General features: G+C 40.8%; 1 protein-coding gene across 1 annotated transcript in view; it reads left to right on the forward strand.

Moving 5' to 3' along the window:
- Window positions 1-20,968, forward strand: part of ltbp3 (latent transforming growth factor beta binding protein 3) — a 34,979-nt gene extending 14,011 nt beyond the window's left edge. The window contains exons 2-29 of the mRNA XM_061086226.1: window positions 2,243-2,521; window positions 2,619-2,782; window positions 2,860-2,965; window positions 4,071-4,157; window positions 4,340-4,456; window positions 4,588-4,743; window positions 5,330-5,437; window positions 5,572-5,585; window positions 5,674-5,740; window positions 6,170-6,247; window positions 7,498-7,626; window positions 8,634-8,765; window positions 8,849-8,977; window positions 9,144-9,263; window positions 9,762-9,884; window positions 10,006-10,128; window positions 10,316-10,435; window positions 11,363-11,491; window positions 11,818-11,988; window positions 12,129-12,209; window positions 12,757-12,885; window positions 13,000-13,137; window positions 13,224-13,364; window positions 16,564-16,692; window positions 18,361-18,522; window positions 18,605-18,694; window positions 18,814-18,942; window positions 19,707-20,968. Coding sequence (XP_060942209.1) covers window positions 2,243-2,521; window positions 2,619-2,782; window positions 2,860-2,965; window positions 4,071-4,157; window positions 4,340-4,456; window positions 4,588-4,743; window positions 5,330-5,437; window positions 5,572-5,585; window positions 5,674-5,740; window positions 6,170-6,247; window positions 7,498-7,626; window positions 8,634-8,765; window positions 8,849-8,977; window positions 9,144-9,263; window positions 9,762-9,884; window positions 10,006-10,128; window positions 10,316-10,435; window positions 11,363-11,491; window positions 11,818-11,988; window positions 12,129-12,209; window positions 12,757-12,885; window positions 13,000-13,137; window positions 13,224-13,364; window positions 16,564-16,692; window positions 18,361-18,522; window positions 18,605-18,694; window positions 18,814-18,942; window positions 19,707-19,858 — 3,503 coding nt within the window. The 3' untranslated portion in view covers window positions 19,859-20,968. The remainder of the gene's footprint in view (window positions 1-2,242; window positions 2,522-2,618; window positions 2,783-2,859; window positions 2,966-4,070; window positions 4,158-4,339; window positions 4,457-4,587; window positions 4,744-5,329; window positions 5,438-5,571; window positions 5,586-5,673; window positions 5,741-6,169; window positions 6,248-7,497; window positions 7,627-8,633; window positions 8,766-8,848; window positions 8,978-9,143; window positions 9,264-9,761; window positions 9,885-10,005; window positions 10,129-10,315; window positions 10,436-11,362; window positions 11,492-11,817; window positions 11,989-12,128; window positions 12,210-12,756; window positions 12,886-12,999; window positions 13,138-13,223; window positions 13,365-16,563; window positions 16,693-18,360; window positions 18,523-18,604; window positions 18,695-18,813; window positions 18,943-19,706) is intronic.
- Window positions 20,969-22,991: the final 2,023 nt, after the last annotated feature.

The raw sequence follows: 22,991 nt of genomic DNA on the forward strand, positions 1-22,991 counted from the left end.
TCACATCAAACGGTTTCCCCCCCCAAAGAAACATAACCCAGAAAGTGTAACACGACTCCTCGATCGGTCGGAGTTTCATTATTGTGGCGTTGACCTTGACCGTGCTACGTCAGAGTACCCGCTCTGAATCAGACACCTTCCCTCCCAGACGAGGCCTCAGCCCAGACTTTCCCTGCATCATCTCTCCGCTCTCTGTGGGTTTGAGATTGTGTAATCACATTTGGAAAGAGGTTCTTTTCCTGTCTCCCCGCGTCTGCCATTCCAATTTTCAACCCCCGCGTCCTTCTCCCCGTTTCCTCTCATTTCTAAATCCAGTGCTTGGAAGAAATTGGAGCCACGAAAAGCTCTCTCAGTGTATTTCAGAAGAAAGTCGGACAAAGTTGAGTGGTCTTTTCTCTGGTGGGCCGCTCTTCCGCGCGCTGCTGCCTGCACTTATTTCCTTGTGGTTAAAGACCAGCGTCACATGGCGGTGGATGGTGGAGCTCAGCTTCACCTCCGATTTGAAATTCTGAGTTGGCTGTTCCATTGATGTCCTTGACTTTTTCTGCCCCGACTTTCACTGTGTGAGGATGTCCATGCTGTGTTTAAAGTGATCTAGTCCCCTAATTACGCCACGGCCCAGACTCCCTGGCAGTGCGCTCCTAATTACTTCCATGTGTGCACACTTGGCTCAGCAGGAGAGAGAGGCCTGCTCTCCTCTCCTCTCTGTTCCTACGCTACCTTTGGATACTTCTTATATCCAAACTTTGGATTTTACTTTTGCGACGAGTCCGTGTTGGTCTGAAAAGTGCTCAAAGGATCTCAAGTGTAACCGAAAATATGTGACTCTTAATTTCCATCAACATAGCTAATATTTCCAGAAATCGGTCGCGTATCTCTGTTCATCGTATCGGCTTCACACTTGGCATTTGTTTTTTTCATATTTTGCGATTTGGACATGCGATACACTCAATATTACTTTGAATAGACAGGTGAACAGGTCTTTGTGCAGCAGCCGTGGTGCAGCTTCAGGGTACAGCAGCAGGTTGCAACGGCTCTTTACTGGAGGTCACTTTCACAGTTTCATCGAGAAAAGCTGCAACCAGCATCACCACAGGCCCAACAAACAGTTAGGTTTTGAATGGGCACTTATATGTCATATTAAATTGCACAGAGCATTCTTGTGTTTACTTAATGACTGAGTCAGGGCTTTCTCTTTTAAACTAGCCTGTGTTTTGCTATTCCATTTGCAAAAGTTGTGTTTTGAGTTGTAGCACTGGATTTTATTGGATTGTGATGATGCTGAGTTGACGAACATGAGGAAAGGCTATAACACCTGACACTTAACAGGTAGTTGGAGAACCCATGTGCCGTTTAGCCCAGTCATGGTACAGAGTAGGAGGAGGAACACTTACAGCACTGATTAACAACAATACAAATGTCAGCCTCTGTTTAGTTATTATATTTACCAACATAATAACTTGCATTTCAGGAGATTGGCTGCTTGATCAATTAAGGTTTTTGAGGAAAAATATGCTCATACTGTAAATGTTTGAACTAGCATGAAAATACGATCAAAAACATATTCTTGGCTCGAATGCTGTAACTCAAGGATATTGGTGGGTTTTTCTTGGCTAAGTTACTTTAGCTTAGCTGTCCAGTAGTCCCGTTGCGGCTCAATTCTCTCTCCGACCCTTGGATGCACAGCTTACTTTTCCACACAACTGCTCTCTTTCTCTTTCTTTCTCCTTCTTTCCTATAATTGTTCTATTGTGCACATTTCCAAACCAACTGGACTTAAAATAAACACAATGGGAGACCTAATAAAACTGCAATGAATACAGTATATGCCGCGAACTTGTCTCCAGCCAGTGGCTTTCCCATAGATTTTCGAGATCTTTCCCACATGTGGGACTGTCAAACAGATCAGGGACTTCACCTGTGTTCCTGCTCAGACTCGGCTGCCGGCCGCTGGTCCGTCATGCTGGTGTGACTTTTGCAAAAATTTTATGTGGCACTGCTCATGCAACTTTGCTGTCTGTCTGCCATATTTCTGTTATATAAAGCTAAATCATGAGTCCGCTCATGTGAACATATCAACCCCCCCTGAAGTAAAGACCTTAAATCAGCTGTTTCCCTCTGTTATTATGTGCTTGTGTTTTTTCCCTCTCATCTGATGTGATTCATAGCGATGAACCGTCGACCGGTGGGAGTCTCTGCACATCTTGGTTTGACATCTCTCCTTCTCTCTTTTGCTCCATAGTTGTGTGTCCCCTGACGTGTATGAACGGAGGAGTCTGCAGCTCGAGGAAACACTGCCTCTGCCCGCCAGGCTTCACCGGTCGGCTCTGCCAGTTTCCACTCCAGCAGACGCAGCAAGCTCAGGCAGCGCGAGGCAACAAGCAGCCCGTCTACCCCGTATCTCTGAAGCCAGACGGCCTCAAACTGGTGGAGCAGTCAGGCATAGGGCGGACCCAGTTGACGCAAACGCACTCGGTTTTCACCCTGCCTTTTTCACAAGTAGGGCACCACTCATCTGAAGGTACTTATCCTCTATCCCTGGTTGGTTTGAGTGAAAGTGAAAATCCGTTTTGTGACGTGTTTCATCCCTCTGATTTCTACCATTTCTCTATTTCCAGTGCAGATAAACGTGCGTGTTCACCACACGCCGGACACGTCTGTGATCATTCAACCTCTCGACCAATCAGACGTCAAGATTCCTCACAAGACAGGGCCCCGCCTGCTCCCCCAGAGACACAAACCGAAGGGGCGCTGCTTCCAGGAGACCACGCCCAAACAAGCTGTGAGTTTAGTCACGTGCAAACTTCATTCATCTCTGTATTTCCACCGTTAATATTTCTCCATCTCGTCTTTCTTTAGTGCAACAGCACCCCACTTCCTGTTCTGACCAACCAGGAAGATTGCTGCGGCAGCGTGGGGAATTCATGGGGACAAAAATATTGTTATCAGTGCCCCAAACTTCCAAGTGAGTGAGAGTGCACTTCAAGAAATCTCTGCTGCTCTCAATCCCTTTTTTCCCAGCTATGTTGATGCACTTCTCTCTTTGTTAACTTGGCTTATATTCAGGTGTAAAAATGCAAACTTATTGTTTTCTTACAGTCATCAGCAAATGTCTATCATCCCCCTTTTGAAACGACGGCCCCTTCGATTAAACAATCACTTCATACCTCTTTAAAAATGTGCCTGAGTGTGCAGATGAAAGTTAGTGGTGAAGTGGGTGAGGGAGTGTGTCAAACGCTGGGGAGGGAAAAAAAAAAAAAACGGAAGAAATTACGGGAATTACACACAGACAGTGAGACAGAAAAACAGAATGTGGAAAATCACCCTCTACTTAAGCATGTTCCTATAGGCCTGCCCAGCGCACGACTGTCATCACACTGCTGAAGATTGGGTTTCAAGAGAAAAGTTGGCTGCTCCCGTTTTTTCCACTCTGCTATTATTCCGCCTCTCAGTTCTGACTCAGACAATACCTCCTTTGACAAAAAAGTACCTGATACTGTGTGTCTGGATAGTCTTTAGATAACTGGCTTCCTGCCCAGAGAGAGTTACATTCACATCTATTCGTCTAAATGACAAAAGTAAGCTGTTGTCTCATCGCCTGTTTCCAAACTGTTTGTGTGAGCTCCATCTTCCCGCAGCTCTCTAATAAAACGGCCTTACATGTTTCTACTCCCTCGTGGAAAATAGGACATTCCTCTGTGTTGGAGGTTTAAGGCTCCTGAAGGGGAGGAATCCTGTATTGTTGTGAGTCAAAACCTCATGAAAGACATTTGCTGCCTATTCTGTAACAAGCTATACTTGATTATAGGCCTCATAAAAAACAGCTGTCATTAGAAAATAAGTAAAGTGTTGAAAGATTTTCGAGTTTGGAATATAGGCGTATCCTCATGCTGGCAAAGAGTTAGATGAGAGTTACATAGACGGAGTATAATGATGGACGACGCATCTCCACTTCCTCCCACCAAAATATCCAAGATAGGGTTTTCATAGTTGTCTTCTGCTCCTCTCACGTCTTTGCACTTTTGCTTTGGTCATATCTCTGGATTTGACCATGTCTTCTCTTCCCTCAGATGCATCAGTCAAACACACAATTGTGGAAGAGTATGGCTCGACCTGTCCACAAGGCTATAAAAGATTCAACAGCACTCACTGTCAAGGTAACCCAGGCGGGATGTAGCTTATAACAAGGAGGACAAATTAGACCTAAGAGCTCGGTTTAACTTATCGAGTTTTAATGTAATAAAAGTAACCATATGATAAATGACTGACTATACAAAGTCTTTGGCAGTATATTCAAAATTACATTTTGATTTTAACACCCCACCTCTTGCACTTGAAGACATCAACGAGTGCTCCATGCAGGGCGTGTGTCAGAATGGAGACTGTCTGAACACACTGGGCAGCTTCAAATGTTCCTGTAAGGCTGGTTTGGTGCTGGACAGGCACCGATGCGTTGGTGAGTGAGAGCGCCTTCTGGGTCTTTTTTAACAGAGCACCCACTCCGGTGACATTAAACTGTTATTTTAAAAACTGGATGGTCGAGATGAATCACCAAAATCAAACCCTGTTGGAACCCTCCTCTGTCAGAGTCCCCAGCGGAGCAGGCGCAGTGCTTCCTGATGGCGTCCGAGGCCAGAGGCTGCGAGCACGCGGTGCCGACCTTCCTCACCCAGGAGATCTGCTGCTGCACGGTGGGCAAAGCCTGGGGCCGCAACTGTGAAAGATGTCCTCAGGTGGGCACAGGTGAGTGGATGGAGACCAACAGGAGCGGCTAGAGACCCTAAGGATTTCCAATGACTTGAATAGTATAGTATTTCTCTTACAATCATAAACAAAGACACTAGATACAGACTAGAATCAGACAGAGACAATAAAAGCAGTGACGCTTTACAAAGAGAAGAGAAACTGGTTTCTGAATCTGGTCACATTAGTTTCTCCCATTTAATATTGAATACCAATTTCATCAGAATATATTCAGTTTAGTTTGAGATGTATTAAATAAAATATAGCGATGACTTCAGCTTTATAGTTCTTTAAGCTCATTTTGTGATATGTATGATATTTTTATGCTTAATTAACACTCATCATACACTGGGAAGCAGCAATAAACCAGAATCTGGATTTTCTCCTTATACGCTATTGTTATGTTCTTTTGTCATAAGTTCTAATTAGACTTAGAAAGTGCTTGTATTTTTTTTCAATGCGCAGTGTCTTTATACGTTCATATATACAATCTGTGTTTTTCAAATATCCAAAGAGTCATTATGTGTTTTGCGGTATACGTGAACTAACTGTGAAACCCTCTTCCCTCTCTCCATGTGGCGCTCAGTGGCCTTCAGTCAGATCTGCCCTGCTGGGAAAGGCTACTCCCTCCAGAACATCAGAGAGAGTGTGGCTTTCCCCCCCATCATCTTCCCCCGCAAGCCTGAAATAAAGGGTGAGTCAAAAAAATGTCCAGCTCAGGATTTCTCTCAATTCTCAAACATTTTTCAGCCTGTCGTTCTTACGTATTGTTCATGCGAATACACAATAGTAATTCTCTTGATGTGTCTATGTCTCTTTTCCCTCCAGAGCCGAAGCGGCCGGTAAGACATTATTTTATCATTGTTAATACGATGATAATGGGTGGTTCATTTTTAGGTGTTGTAAGATCTGATTCACTCTTTCAATCAGGAGAGGCCACCTGAGACAACGACCACCGTGCAGGCTCCGACCACCACCAGCAGTCCTCGTGTTCCCGGTAAGGATTCCTACTTCCTACTTGGATCTGCACCAAATTTCACACACACTCATAACACACAGGATCATCAGGATTCATGAATTATTTTCCTGCAAAATTGCTGAAGAAAGTGAAAATAAATTCCTGGATCCACCCATTTGTTATGGTGTAAATGTAATGGGCTCCTTCTTGGCCCATCAAGATCCGATGGTTTCCCATGCACAAACCTCTTTGCGGAGGTTGTTCAAAGTTGTTGAAGCTCAAATGTTTGCTACTGTTTCTTCCCATACTTCATCTGTCACAGTGAGGGAAACATTTCTGTCTTCCTGCTAACAGTAACAATAAGCAATCCTCCGTGGGGTGATGACAAAAACAGCAGGACTCAAGTTCAACGTCTTCTATTCCTTCCTAAACTCTGTCCACTTCATCTGTCTTTTGTCGGATCCACAGTTGTTAAACCCACACCTCCGACTATCATCCGAATGACCCCAGGCAATGACCCCCTCGAAACACAGACTAAAGTCTTTCGTGAGTTTCCCAGCAAACTTCAAACTGACTCAAATATCTGTCCTGTTTTAACCTGGTAGTGAGTTACTCCTGTTAGTGCTGGTTCATGCTTCATGTGCCTCAGAACTGTGAATTCCAGCTCTCCACATTCCCTGATAAGCAAAGACCGGTCGACTTTCTCTGATAGGCTAATTTATGCAATAGATTTATTTTATGATGCCACACATGTTGTTTTACACTAAGGCGATCCATGTTGCTAGAGTTAATATCAGAAATTGGAAAGAGCTCAGTTTAACATGAAGTTTTAATCTACTCAGACACATGCTTCTCTCAGGGTTAACGGATGCTTTGGGTCAGTTTGGATGTCGTGTGCATTCAACCATGAAGCATGAACCAACCTCCAGGCCATGTTCACACTCTGCTTTGGGTTTTATGGAAGCAAGTGTTGCCATAACCACATTATTTCGGCAGGTTATGTGACACATACTTCATTTCCATAAAAAGATAAAGACAATTCCTAAAAGACACTAAACTACGACCAGAATCATAACACTGTCCCTATTTGTGAGTGCTGGAAAGTCGAGCCCGACCAATTTATCAGTTTGCTGATAATATGAGCCTATATAAGTATTTTGGTAACGTCCTTTATGTTTGCTCATATGCTCCGAAACTCTTTATTTATATTTTACAGTAGAGAAAATTTATGTGCATTTATTTGTTTACTTAGTTCAAGTTCTAGATGTTTTGTTGCATTTGTGTTTTCTTTTAATTCATAGTTATTTATGATAAAGTTTATGGTTAAACTTTCAATATCAACCATCAATTACATTAAAAAGCTTTTAAAGTACATATCGTCCGATTTATTGTATCAGATATTTTATACGCTCTAATACGGATATCATAATTGGCTCCTAAAAATCGATATCAGTCGGGCTCCCGTGTTTTCCACATTTCAGATTCTGGTCTGTAACCCTTGACTTGTGTTTTCATTTATGATTATTAGAAAGTACTGCTGAAGAAATCTAATGCAGCTTCTCTCTGTTTGTCTGACTGACACGTGTCATTGGCTCTGATGTGAAAAACTCAGAGGTCCTTCCAAATCTTGAATAGTGTGAACATGGCCATAATAGCAGAGCCTAGGTATTGCATGGATGTTGTTTGTCTATATACAGTGTATATTTGATGACAATATATTGATCTATATATATATGCATGTGAATATATATATGCATATATATGATGCTGGTCCACTCTGTGTTCCCTCCTTGAAGCAGAGACAGATGAATGTAGACTAAGCAGGAACATTTGTGGTCGTGGCGAGTGTGAGAACAGCCTGAACGGCCACATCTGTCACTGTCACCCTGGTTACCATCTGAACCCGCAGAGGAACATCTGTGAGGGTAAGAGACGATGGTAGAGGCGCTCGTTAGAGGAGTCGCAGGGATGGGATCCTGATGAATAATTTCTGATGCATGCTGGCAAACAACGGTCAATCTCAATCTGACATTTTATTTGTTTGCTTTATTTTTTGTTTCAAGAAAACATGTTGTGTCATTGATGGATACATAATTAACGGGAAGGATAGCAACTTAAATTAGAAATTTCTAACATAAAAATATTATTTCATATATTATGTATATAATATATATTTTTTTATGAATCAAACATAGTTGAATGACAAGGACGATAAATTAAAAGACATATTTGTGTCTTGATCAATAAAAGCCAAAACTCTAAAATGATAAGTGAGGATATCTTTATTATTGTTCCTCAACATAAATGCATGTTTTTTAATAATTTCAATCAGTTTTGGCCTCAAGAATGAAATTAGAATTGATTATGTGAGATTTAAAAGCATTTAATGTAGCTTTAGTTTCCTATTCAACTGTATGAATATTTAGCTTCAGTGAAGCAGCACATAGAGGTCAGGTTACTCAACAAGAAAAGTTCTACTCACGCTGCCAAAACAGTTGTGTGTCTTCTGTGGCTCTGAAGGGAACTTTGCAAAGTTTGAGAAAATATTTTGGCTTGGGCTCAGAGACAAAAAGTTTGTAGCAGAAAGCCTCCATTACTACCTGGGGCTGTGAAGCTTGGAACGTATGGGTATTTAACCAGTTTGGGGACGGGTCTAAAGAAAGGTGCTATCGAGTTGCATTGTTTTGGAAATTGTAGGATTCAGTATTTTGAGAGTTTGACCTAAGCTAGAGGCTAAAAGTCAGAACGTCCTGTCTTTAAATTGGTCTCTTTTTTAAAATACAACACTGAGTACATCTTTAAAAAGACACTTTTCTCATTTAAATACTTTTTTATAATGATTTTATATCTGCACATTTGCACATTTTATTGGATTTAATTGACTTAATTTCCATGATAGGTATTTACATCACTCTTCTCTGCTGTTTTCCAGATGATGACGAATGCAAGTCCGAGCCGTGCGGCCACGGCAGAGGCCTCTGCGTCAACATAGAGGGCAGCTACAAATGTCTCTGTCGTCAGGGCTATAAACACATGGTGCAGCACGGCAGACTTAAGTGCATAGGTGCGTTCAGTTGAGTTAATTCAATGTTTTTTTTTAAATCAGACCTCAAAACCTGCATTGGCCTCATCCTTACTGTTTTGCAGATGTGAACGAGTGCTCTAAGCAGGACATCTGTGGTGTCGGAGGCCAGTGTGCAAACCTGCCTGGTTCTTATAAATGTGACTGTCACAGCGGGTTTAGGAGCAAGTCTCACCGTCATCCAGCCTGTGAAGGTACAAAGATGCTGATTATTATGACACCATTGATGTTAGCGGCAGGCTTTCCACTGACAAAACACTTATTATGTGTGCAACTATCATACACTTGAACCTGTGCCCTGCATGTGTGTCTGTGTAAGTCCAAACAAGGGTATGTTCAACCTTTTCTCCCTCATTTCAGATATAAACGAGTGTTTGAATCCCAACACCTGTCCCAGTGAGCAGTGTGAGAACACACCAGGCTCCTATGAGTGTGTTCCTTGCTTGCCTGGTCACGAGGCCAGGTCCGGCACCTGCTATGGTGAGTGTTAACCCATGTGATTATCACGATAAAAATTCAGATTCAGTAAAAAGACAGTTTGCAGTTGTGTACGATATAGGGTATATGGTATGTTACATTTTGCCAATAGTGTGTTGAGATTTATTACAGAAAAACATCTCAGATCAACACACTGTAGACGGAAAAGTAAAGATGTTTACCTAGTAAGATAAATGTAAGATATCATGTGTTACCGCGTGTTTTAATAATCAGTCCCTTGAATTCAATCAAGCTGCACCAGATTTCACACATTCATAGATATCAGTTCCGCCTTAATTTTATTGGATTCATCCCCTGACTCATAGCACATCCCTCCATCGAGTTTCATGGTAACCCGTCCAGTAGCTTTTTGTACAAACCAACTAACAAACAAATGGACAGAGGTAGAAATTCCTTGGTGGAGGTAATAAAAAATAAAGCTAATCAAAACAACAAATGTGTGATTTATTTTCCTCTCTTTCCTCCCTGATGCTTCACCAGACATCAATGAGTGTCAGAAGCCTGGCATCTGTCCTAACGGCCGCTGTGAGAACCTCCCTGGTACTTACCGGTGCCTGTGCAACGAGGGCTTCCTTCCATTAGCAGACAGCAAAGGGTGCAGTGGTGAGAAGTTCTTATCTAACCCTTTCAATGCACTCGAGTGACCTTACGGCTGTTTGGTCCCTAATATGAATCCTGAATCATCCAAGAAGTTGCGTTTTTTTCTGTTCTTTCTCTCAATCAGACATTGACGAGTGTGAGGACGTGCGGCTGTGTGCCAACGGCCACTGCATCAACACTGAAGGCTCCTTCCAGTGCCAGTGTTACCCGGGATACCAGCGCACACAGGAAGGCAGCCACTGTGAAGGCAGGAATTATTCCACAAACCAATTTGCATTTATTTAGCACCCTAAAGTAATACGTTTTTTTTTTTTTTTGTCAGTTGATAAATAATAAACATAAAGAGTGAGTAACAGGTTAAAGAAAACAGCCAGAACTGCTCAACATGTGCTTCACATTCCGACAGAGTTGTTTTTATTTCCTTCCCTTCCCAGATATCAATGAGTGTGAGAGGCCATCAAACTGTCAGGGGGGCCACTGTATCAACAGCATGGGCTCGTATCACTGTGAGTGCCAGAAAGGCTACGAGCTGGTCGGAGGCAGGCGGTGCCGAGGTCAGTCTTTTACATCCTTTAAGGTCATGACCTTTACCAGAAAACAATGTACTGTATGTCCTTCTGCCACCAACTAGTAACTAACTCATAAGCAGGAGTTGATAGGTTCGTTTTATTCGCAGTATCTTAATTTGTATTCTTGTATTTAACCTTTCAACATCTCATTCAACTCTTTTTGTTAAAGATACATTTGTCTTTGTTTTCTTTACAAAGTTCTGTGATGAATTAAAGTAAATAATTATTAATTCATTGTAATCTAAACATCTCTATTGTGGGATTATAACTAATAAGTAGTGTACTGTGTTTTTTTTCCAATCTCTATATGAGTTTGAGAGCAGAACTCATTTCCCTGTTTATTTTGTAATGTTTTCACTCAAAACCCTGGACTTGCACTCAGATAGCCCCTGTTTGGACTTAGCTTTCCACTCAAGCCACTCCTGTGCACATGGGAAACGTCTGCTCTTGGATTTTTTTGTGCAACAAGTCTGTCAAAGTTCCCCAACCAACAGAATGCCAGGTGTAGTGTTGAGATATTAAATTGTCCCGAAAACCAAGAGCAGATGTTTCACGCATGTACTAAATAATTCTGAGCATGAGGAGAAGAGCTGAAACTGGAGCACAGAACATCCGTACAGACAAAGTGCAAGAGCAGTTTGAGAACAAGCAGAAAAAAACCCAGCACTAGCAGCAGGCTTTTGAGTGTGAGCGCAGGGTTTTGACTGAAAGCATTACAAAACCTGAAAGACCAAGCTCTTGAATAAAGATAAAAACGCCATAGTGTGCATGCAATGACAAAAAATTGGCCAATATTTATATATTAAAAATGTTTTCATACTTTGCTAAAGAAGAAAACCTATTTGTCTGCACCTCACGTGGTGTTTGTGTAGAAACCAGGTCTTGAATCCACCTGTGTGATTTCCTTTTCAGACATTGACGAATGTCGTGCAGACAGATTTCTCTGCCAGCCCTTCGGCTCATGTGAGAACAGACCGGGCTCGTATGTGTGCGCCTGCAACAACGGTTATATCCTCTCAGAGGACAAACACAGCTGTGAGGGTAAGCCTGCACGGATTCCCTCCTGCTCTACTGTTGACCCTCATTCATCCCGGAGTCTAAACCAGGCCTGAACATCTGATCCCTGCTTGTCCCAAACCCAGAAAATTTCTGCTCAAATGTAAACCACATCTGAAGCCTATAAGCCAAACAATTATAATCATTAGTCATAAATTACTAAATCCTGTATTCTTCATGACCCATTTTAGTTTTTTAGAGCCGCAAATTAAGATGAAGACCAACTTGGAACGCAGACTCAGGGTAAAGACTAGTCGCTGGATTTAGACGCTAAATCCTCCTGTTCTGTTTCACCATGTTCGCTCCCGCAGCCGTTCATGTGTTGATGGACGAGAAGAAGGAGTGTTACCTGAACCTCGACGACACTGTGTTCTGCGACAGCGTCCTGGCAACCAACGTCAGCAAGCAGGAGTGCTGCTGCTCCATCGGAGTGGGATGGGGAGACCACTGTGAGATCTACCCCTGTCCTGTCTCCCATTCTGGTACGTTCACACTCTACTGTGTACACATGCAAATAAACTCGCATTCAAGTCTCACAGAAGATTATTGATCATCCTGAGCCATACACTGTATCTATATCTCATGCAGTGGTTATTAAAATCCTTATGGTCTTCTTTCCCAGCCGAGTTCCACTTCCTGTGTCCAAACGGACAGGGTCTCTACTTTGAGGAAGGACTCCAGTACAGCCTGCCTGCCTTCCATGGTACATATTTTGACAAAGTTATGATATCGATATATTGTCTGCCAAATATAATTAAAAAATAATTGGCAATGATTCCTATGATGTCATAGACTAACCCTTGGGACAAAGAAATGTAATTGAGGTTTAGTATTTTACAGTTTAACCATAAACTCTATTATAAGTAACTGTACATGTTAATAAGAAACAAACACACATTCAGCCAAATATGTTTAACTTGAATTTAAAAATAACCACAAATTATCATGTGAAATTTAAATACAAATGTACATCTTTCCTCCATTATTTAAATGCTGGCAGATACAAACGCAGATAACGACATTTCTGCAAAAGGCTTACATATTTTCAGCCAACCAATATATCGATGGGCTCTGAACATTAAAATGATCGCAGTCGGGCCTGAATTAAATACTGTAATTGTACTTAACCTTGTCTAAATAATGTGTGTTGTCAGTTCCTAATGTTTACCGTTGTCGTGACTCGTGAGATCGCCACACTGACAACACTTCCTGTAAGTACTGAGGACAGATTATTCCTTTATCGCCTGCAGACATCGACGAGTGCTCTTTGTTTGCTGATGAAATCTGCAAGAAGGGCCGCTGTGAGAACACGCTGCCGGGCTACGAGTGCTACTGTCAGCAGGGCTTCTACTATGACGGCAACCTCCTGGAGTGCATTGGTGAGCGATCAGATACACAGAAAAACATGAAACTTCGATGGATCCTCACGCAGAACACAGAGCAGTGTTGCCGAGGCCTCATTACAGATTCTGCTTTTGCATGTTCTTCCTCAGATGTGAACGAATGCCACGACGAGTCTAAGTGCACTAACGGCCACTGCGTCAACACCGAGGGTTCCTTCTACTGCAACTGTAAGCGTCCCTGGACTCCAGATTCCAACAAGAGGAAGTGTGTGATGGCAATAGTAGCAGGTGAGTCCACTGGCATCTTCTCCCATATTTGCAGAGGTACTGGAGGGATTATGTCGAACACTGAGGTCATCTCTTTGCTCGCACAGATGTGAATGAGTGTGGGGACCCAGCCAACTGTAAGAACGGCCATTGCGTGGACACCCCGGGGTCATACTACTGCATCTGCTCGCCGCCATGGACCCTGGCCACTGACCGCAACGGCTGTGTGACCCCCGAGGAGCAGGCTGGTGAGTGCAGACCCCCTGCAGTGCCAGGGTTACAGAGAGCAACAAGGCAGCGGTGGGCAATGACAGGTTATCCTTGAAAACGCAAAGAAATCAGAGAGAAATCTTAGTTTTTGCTGTTTGCATTTGTGGCAAACAAAACTGATTTCAGAGCCAAAGACAGTGAAGGACCCTTTTTATCATATTGAACAGGAAAATTAAACATGAAGCTTATGAATTTTTTGTAATCAGAACTAATTCACAAATTATGTGAGTTTATATATTAAATAAGTAAAATGTTTCCCATGCATTTTAAGAGGCTGAAAGGGGCTTTTATCACCTTAAATGTAACTCATGTTATGTTTTTACGAACCGCAGCGGCAGGATGTTGATGTTAGAGGATCTATAATAGTCATCCTGAGCTAAAACCACACAAACCACACAAAGTAAAAAATAAAATATTTCAATAAATAAACCAGGTCAGAACATGCTTTTTAAATCAAGGTCTAAGTTACATAAAGTGACTGGACATAACATATTTTCATTAGGGTTGGAAGTGACAAACATTATTTGATAAATACAGAGGTGATGAACATGCATGTGAACTGAAAGCAGATGTGAAAAGAAAATTAAGTCAATGATCGAGTGATATTAAAACAGTTTCTGATATGATGACAACATAACCATGTTTTCCATGTTTTCCACCTTTTAATCATTTCTCCTTCACAACATAAAATTGCTATTTATTATTTAAGGAAAGTAGCCTCAGGTGCACAAGTAGCAAAAAAATGAAAATAATGGAAGTGATGAAAATTGGGAATTGAAAAATTTAATGATATATTGTCATTTGATTTGATAAACTAATTGATGTTTTATTCAAAACTACATTGCTCTGATAATCAACTGGGCTGTGTTTCTCAACTCATCATTCACAACACCTGACTGACATTTATCATGTTCGACATGTAATTCTTAAATTCGGACTGAACTATGAATCAAAGCAGCGCCCACAAACTTGTGAATAATGTCCTCAGGCATAAACTGACACTCATGCCAAGAAAGGGCGAGAGTTGAGCTGAGTGGGCGTGTGCTTTTTCCTCCATTATTAATTTGGAAGCATTTTCCTTACTTCCATTTTTTCCAGTTCTTTTTTTTTAAATTTTACCCTTGAGGTGATTTTGTGTAGCGAAAGGTAAATGATAAATGTCAAGGTGTGGACAATGATCAATTGTATTATTGTTGTCATCATAGCACAACAAATCAGCTTTAAATTAATCAAATTATTCAATGATTAATCTGTACATTTTTCATTTCAGATCCATTTTCTCAGTTACATTCTTCAGTTCACATGCATTTTCATCACCCCTTTTTTTATTAGTTGATTTTTGTATTACTTCCCTCAGATGTGTTTTCCATTCAGATTGTAGACCACCACGTGATGTGTTGTTTCTTTTAATGCAGTTCAGTCCTCATCTTTATTTTGGCTTTGATAAACAGGAAGTCTTAAAAACCCACAGAGTAGCTCAGGCTTCATGAGGTCCTATATGTTATCTAATTCTAACAATAAGTGATTAGTTGCTCTTGTAATTTACCGTCATTGCTGTCTGAATGGCTTGTGCAGTTCAAAAATATTTAATTGCCCTCTGAGAAATCTAAGTCCATCTGAAAATACTCACCTTGTTTCAAATTATATATATAAACGGTTTTGTGACGGATATTTCTAACGCTTCACACGATTTATTTACAACCGGAGTGGGACATGGAGCTGAGTGCAACCAGATGTAACGTATACATTGAGTAACAGGCTTCAGTTCTGTAGCTATATTTTTTGATAGGGCCGTTCTCTCCCCTTGTAAGCTGTATGAGGGTCAGAGCGTGGAGATGCCGGCAGCACAGCTGGGTTCCTCCTGCTGGATGATGGATGACGCCTGGAAAGGCTTGATATGTAGGAATGGTGTACAGTATCACCCTGAAGCCATGTGGTGGTGAGGTGTGGTTGGCCGAACGCCACTTTGGAACAAAGGAGATGTGGTGGCATTAGTTGTTGTTTCATAAAAGGCTGGAGCCATAGTTAAGCATTTCTTCAGATGAGTCCTGGATTCTTGAGCGTAGAAAGTATGGATGCTTCCGTTACCACGGCAACCAAGGCATGGATGAATGACTAGAATATGGAAAAGTGGACGGACACTGATGAGCTTAAAAGCAGCTCACATTGGGACAGGCTGTGGTCATTAAAGTGTTAATTTGAGAAACACAATCTCTGGATTTATAGTTTAGGGGGTGAATGAAAGTGAATATGATCGTACTGACTTGATTTTTATTAACACAAAATCAACTAAATCCTCAATACAGGTTGTACAGTCTATTAGTATCTGAGAGGAAATTTGGCATGTATGAGTATAAAAGCACAACATTTAGAGGGAAGAATATGTGGCTCAAGAAATAACAAAATATAAAACAGCAAATTTTCACTGCATTCAAAGAGCATTTCTAAGTCTCCTTTTCTCAGCCTGTGTAGTTTTTAATAATTATATATTTGATAACTTAACTATAAGAATGCCCCCTACTATTCCCACTTCAAGTATATTAAATAAACCCAAACTGAGAACAACAACAGCAATATTAAACACTGCACAAGTCGATTGAATTTTTCACTCCCCCGTACAGAAGTAATCCTCATCCAAGTATCTGCTCTGTTTCAGCCCACACCTGCCTACTTGGCATTGTCCTTCATTTTCTCTGCAAACTGCCTGCAAACATCTTGACAGATACAGATTCCTCAGTTGATGTGTTTCTGCAGCCAAGCTTCCTGTTTTACCCTGCAGCCCTCTTTTTTATGCATGGAGCACAGTGTGGTTGCATGTTAACTACAGACCAGCTGTACAGTGCATGACCAAGAGTTCAGTTTATATACGGGAGGGAAATAACCTGCATGCAACATGTATGATAGAGGCCTATACAGTTAGACAACTTTAAATAAAGGTGATGGACACAATAACACTGTACATTACAAGACAATACAATGAGTGTAAGAAATGCTGCATCCAACAGCCAAACCTGACCATTGCAGACTTCACAGTGGGAGAATTTATTTCAGAACTATTGAATTGAACTTGAACTCAACTGCACTGATGCTTGTGTTATTGTTTCCACCACCTGCCAACCAGAGCTGGCTCCAAGCAGATGTTCATACTGTAACCAGTGTCTGTGGTGCCCTTTGCAGATGTGAATGAGTGCCAGGACCCCTCGTACTGTAAGAATGGGAGGTGTGAGAACACGCCCGGCTCCTTTCACTGTTTTTGCGACCCGCCCCTCACCTTCAGTGCAGCGCTGAAACAGTGCGTCTATGACGGTGGGTAAAAAACAGAACTAAAAAACAAATTTAGCGTTAGCCTGAGCCTGACTGATCAAAATGAGTTTTGGCTTACGTCGACATCTGCCACTCATGTTGCTCTTTGTAATTCTTCTTAATTTGTGTCCCCATGCAGCCTGTAGTGCTATTGTGTTACACCATTTCCCCTCTCACCCACTTAATTGCTAAATACCAAAACAAGATACCAAAACTAATGATATACAAGGTTTTGCAGGTTAAACAATATCAGAGTATGATCAGTGTGAGCAAAAGTGATTTTAGCCATTTTTCTGAATGTTTTGCATGTTTCCTTTGTCTGTGTAATGTATATTGTAAAATGTAATTGTTTTGGTAGAGAAAAGACAGAGAATGCATTTAAAAGCTGCTCATTAACTCATAATAATGAACTCTCTAGGGTTAATTTTGATGTAAGATAAAGATTCACAGTAGTGTCATGTCATGATCATGACTGCTTTTATATCTGTACTTAACACTGCAGGGCTGTAACAGCGTAACACACATTAACCAGCAGACAAAAAAGTATTTTGTACACTATAATACTCATATTATTTTTATTATTATTATATAATATCTTCACAATTATAGAAAACAAGGAACTGTAATTGTCCCTTATGTCCTCATCGTGAATGCAACACGTGAATCAGCTTTAATGTCAATCAAACAGCACTAAATACTGCACCCATGTTTTACTGGTAAGCACGGTGCATGGATGACTGGTCACAGGAAAAAAAGACCTTTGTTAACAATCCCTGATTTGGTCTGTCTAAAAGATTTAACAAGAGATCTGGCTTTGAGCATTTACATCAACTTATTGTCGTCCCAATGCAATTCATTGGTCTAAGAATTTCAGCTGATCAGCTCGTCCCCTCTAATAAATATCATGTTGATGTATACCCTGTATATATTATCACACATAAACATGTATACTCTACATATAAGCACTGTATAGGGACGCTTCATTGATAAGCCTTTAAGGATGATCGCATTTTAAACTCGGCTCCTTTAAATTAACTGTAGATTCAAAATTTAACTGCAAATAAGTAGTTTCATCTTTATACATTATTTATATAAATATTTTAATGTTTCTATAACTTACGGAGGGAATGTTTTGTGTGGCACAGCAAAATAAATAAAGTTATATAGCTACTGCAAGTTACACAGATACATTTTGTATTATTGTTTGGACTCATTTCTGCACTTTTGCAGCTGCATATTTGGAAAAAGCTCCTGACCTCTGTTAACACCAACATGTAACACGCATACACAGATTATAAAGGGAACAAGTTAATTTTATGTACTTAGTGGTTTTTGCTACTTCTGCTTGATAAACAACATTTCAATGTTCAAAACCTCAGCATGCAACAGTTAGGGACAAAGTCTTAAAATAGTGTCTGTGTATTGATGTTTTATTTTTGATAGATTTTTCATCTTCAAATGCTGTTAACATCTGAAATTACGTTTAGCTGTAAAGTTATAAATTGACCCACTATATATTTTGTGTGCACTTTCTCCACTGGCTTGTAAGCCACTGTTTTACATGATATTAATCTTCAAACAGCCTGAATGTGGCTTCCTGTAATGAACTTTAGATAAATCTGACCACATAAATCTGACTCCATTTATGTCTATGTTGTTTTTTTAACCCAGATCGCACTGCAGCCCACAAGGACGTGTGTTTCATGCAGGTTGACGAGGGCTTGATCTGCAGCGAGCCGAGAAACGGCATGGTGGTGACCTACTCCGAGTGCTGCTGCCACTACGGCCGCGGATGGGGGCCCGAGTGCAACACATGTCCACCCAGAAACTCGGGTGAGCAAGCTGCTGTCCCGACTGCCACCCTCAGCTTTTCCATTTTGCCTTAAATCTAAAAATGTTCATTCCTTGTGCTCAGAGATGTTCAGTCGTTTGTGCGAGATGCATCTGGAGACTGAGTCAGATGGGGAGCAGGATTTCCTCGCTGCTTTCGCCAACTACAACCCAGGTAGAACCGCAACAAAATGAAATTCTAAGATATATGGAATTAAATGAGCCCTATATTAAATTAGCTTATGGCTTATATCCCACATTTTCTCTTTTCTCCTGCCTGTGTGTCCAAAACAGGCGACAGCTCAGAGGAGGATTCAGATGAATGTGGCTGTGCAAATGGCAGCTGTGTCCGCTCCTACTTGGGCACCATGTGTGAATGTAACACAGGCTTTAGGCATGACCACTCTCGCACCCGCTGTATAGGTTTGTACTTTTTCATGAATACCATACTTCACTAGACTAAACTACAAAAATACTCCCGTGTCTTTATGCCGTCTTTCTGTCCCAATCTTGTGAGCACAATATCTAAAAAATGACTTGAGGGAATCAAAGGTCAAACGTCATGGACAGTGTGTTTTTGGTCTTGTAAACGCATCATCTCTGGAATGCCTCGAGGGAATTTCTTCAAAATTTCAAAATTAAATTTGAACTAAAGGATTAACTGATTCAAATTTGGCCGTTAAAGGCCAAGGTCACTGAGACCTTTCAAAACATGTTTTTGTCTCGTTAAGATGTTATCTTGAGAAGGCCTCGAGAGAATCCTTTCAGATTTCGCTAAAATGTTCTCTAGGACCCACAGAATTAACTGATTAAGATTTGGTGGTTCAAGGTCAAGGTGGCGTCACAAAATATGTTTTGGCCTCTTGAACATGATATCTTCAGTTTGCCTTTAGGGAATTTTTGCACATTTTGACCATTTGTCCCTTGGACCCAAAGATTAATAGATTTCAGTGGTCAAAGGTCACAGTGACTCAGTCTGAAAAAAGGAATGTAGACTGCAACTGCACTGGATGGGGAAGAATTTAAACCGCAGGGTGATATGAATTGATTATTGCATTTCAAGGACCTTACAGTTGCCGCTAACATTAATTAGTTTATGTATCAACCTTGTATTTATCACTATTGAGCAATATTTGATTTACTGTCTTACACAACCTAATGAGTGCTCGTGTTCATCTTTTTTTCAGACATCGATGAGTGTGCGGAGCCAGGAGCACATGTTAGTCCTTGTAAGAACGCTCGCTGTGTCAACACCGCCGGCTCGTACAAGTGCTTCTGCAAGTACGGCTTCGTGGCCACGCGCAGGCCAAACATATGCCTTCGCCGCAGGACCCGGTAACCTCTGCGTGTCCCTGTGTTTATGCCCGTCGGAAGTTTGCAACACACACAATTACCCCACGCATGCACCTCCGTCTCTCAGAACAAACATGGGACTGTGTGTAGTGTGTGCAGTGAACCTTAAAAAAAAACGCGCTCTCGTCCGGAGCTTGATTGTAGGAAGGGCTCATATGATACAACATAACATATCGATGTCAAAATTGATTTTCACCCCACCATTTCACATTTAAAGAAATTCAGACAAGTCATATGTTTGTTTTGTTGTTTGTAATTATTGTTTTTTAAACTGTTTTGTTAAGTATAAATAGTGCATTTTTGTAATTTTCTTCATCTTTTTTAATGTCCTTATTGCGTTGATCTTTCAACTCTTACTTTGAAATGCTGATGTCAAGCCCTCTCTTGTTTTAATAAGGAAATATTTTTCTACAAGGTGTTTCTGCTGCAGCCCCTTTCATATTTGTATACGTTCAAATGATATGACGACATTTCCCTTAACATTCCCATAAGTCAACAAAATGTTCAATTCTAAGCTTTTCTAACCACACACTTTGGATTTTGTGTTATTGTACATTTTGCAGTTTCTGTAAGAGTGGTCCCTGTCCCACCCCTTGTTGTTGTTATTTGTTGATGTTGTTTGATATGAGAAGGCTGAAGTGTTTGTATAAATTGACATGTACACTTGAGTGTTTGTTAAGCTAGAAGGAAAGGACATGCACTTAGCAATAAATGTAGTGGGAATATTTGCTTATTCCAGAAATCCAAGAAACTTTGACACTCATTGACATTAATGCTTCATCAAAGTATTTAGAAAACCAAAGACGCTGTTCCGATGAGAAGAATTTAATTTTTAAAAAAAGATGATTGTCAGCCAGTCATGTCTTTGTTGTTCTTGTGTTTTGGAGCATTGGTTGTTTTCTCATGTGGCTGAAGAGAGAATTCAGACAGGGAGGTGACGGAGGAGCCAGCGGTGACAGAGCCTCTGCAGAGACGAGACAAACCGCTGCAGCTCTCCATCATAGAGGCCTTCATGGTGCAGAGGATAAATGGAAGTCACTTTGCTGCCAAAGACTCTGCTACAAAGTAGTGACTTGAGGTTTTGAATACTTTTTTAAAAGAGATATCAGTTTTTGATTTTAATAAAGTTGTAAAACATTTTAAAAACACATTTTCACTTTGCGTCATGGTTATTTCTGCCAAGGAGTTTCTGTGTCCGTTTGTTATTTAGCAGGATTATGCAAGAATTACAGTACTACCAATTTTCATGACATTATGTAGGGGACAGCGTATGACCCAAGGAAGATTCTGTAAAGGTTTGGTCCAGATCCGGATCACTGGTGAATCCAGGAATTTTTTTTTCACTTTCTTTGACATTGAAAGAAAGGGTGTTTTTCAACATTTTTGTTGGTTTCTCAGAAAGAAAAGTTATGGATCTTGATGGAAAAAATGTTATATTTTGAGTGTGAGCAATTTGGTGCAGATTCAAATAAAAATCTAGATTTGGTGAATTTAAATGTGGCTTCACAAGATGACTCTTGGGCCTGGTCTTAGGCTCGAACGAAGAATGACATGGTAGTTTATTTTTGCTCATATCTGTAATGTACAAATCTACAACAGAAGAAGAAGAAGAAGAAGCAGAAAGGGTAGTTAAACATGCTCTCTTTTCTTCTATATAATCTCATGGTGATCGTGTAAAGTCATCCTGTTAGTGCATGTGTCTTTCTGCTTGCTGATTCAGTACAGGTTTACCAATACTGACAGAGGAATTAAAGGATACGTGCAGATCTCAGTGTAGTCTGAGGGCACTGAGACGTGTGGAGGAGTGAGGGGTGGGTTTGTTTTCTCCAAAACCTCGGACATCAGTCTTTAGCTTTAAGGGTTTTCTTCAGGTTCAGGTGTAGAGAGTGACTTCAGTGTGACTTTATCAGAGAACCACAGCAGTTACTAAATAAAAGCAGTAGCTCAGTCATTTCACCACAGATGACACTACCCACCTGTAGAACACCACCATCTTGTGGCCTCTTTATGTTGCTACAGATCCTGCCAGTAACACAAGCTAGTGTTCAGTCTAGTGGAGGCGACAGCAAAATCCAGAGTCACCACCATGATGTAGTGTTATTCATTAAGCTGATGACATCAATGCCAGTGAATCCAGCTGAGACTAAATATATCTTTGTTAGAGGACGTCAACAAAAGGCCCACGTCATCCAGTTCATCTGTGAACACTCCGTATAAAGTCAGTGTCCAGATGGTGACACATATATGACATAATGTGCATATAATTATATTCATAAGGCACATGATGTCACCCAGGTTACTGTGTTTCCCCACAGGCGGAGCATCAGTTTGTGGAGGTTGGCCCCTGCACAGTGAGGATCACATACTGGTGGAGCACTGCATCCACTTTCAAAATGACAATCAAAGGAGCTGTAAATGTCAGATTTAAAAAAAGTCATCTGTAAAATCCCTCTATTGGGATTTGATTCACATCAAGTCTCTGATTCTTAATAATAAATCTATTTGTCAAAACCTAAGTAAAGAACTCTCCCTCAGTCTGTCAAGTGCAGTGTTGCTTTAATGGCATCACTTAAATGAAAATTAAACCTGACTTCATACAAATCTACCCTAGTCAATCAGTACTTATATTAACTTGTAGGCTGATTGAATTTTGAGTTTGATTTTTTCCAAACACATTTTAATATTGAATTAGTCTTTAATTATTCACTGGTCTATGCAAATCTTGTGCTAAGCTACAGATGCTCTAATTCATCCGTACTCTTATTCCAGTTCCACACACAGTAACACAGTTATTTAGTGGTTTAGTATCAACAAATTAGAATGGCATGCAGTAGACATACTTCAGCTAAGGCCCAACATTCCCCTTAAAATTGAATCAAGCTGCACCAAATTTCACATACTCAGAGATATCAGTCTCCTAAATATGTCTGATGTTTCCCATTAAGATTCATGAATTATTCTCCGGGGAATCAGTGGAAAGTTAAAATGATAAAATGTATCTGGATCCAAACCAAGGTTTAATGGTTCTTCCTCGCGCCCCACCTCTTCACAAAATGTCCTATGGAGGCAGTAGAAATGTTTTAAGAGACCATTTACAACCCACACAAAATATCAGCTGT

The sequence above is a fragment of the Limanda limanda genome, chromosome 14, assembly GCF_963576545.1.
Source record: "Limanda limanda chromosome 14, fLimLim1.1, whole genome shotgun sequence".
NCBI classification, from domain to species: domain Eukaryota; kingdom Metazoa; phylum Chordata; class Actinopteri; order Pleuronectiformes; family Pleuronectidae; genus Limanda; species Limanda limanda.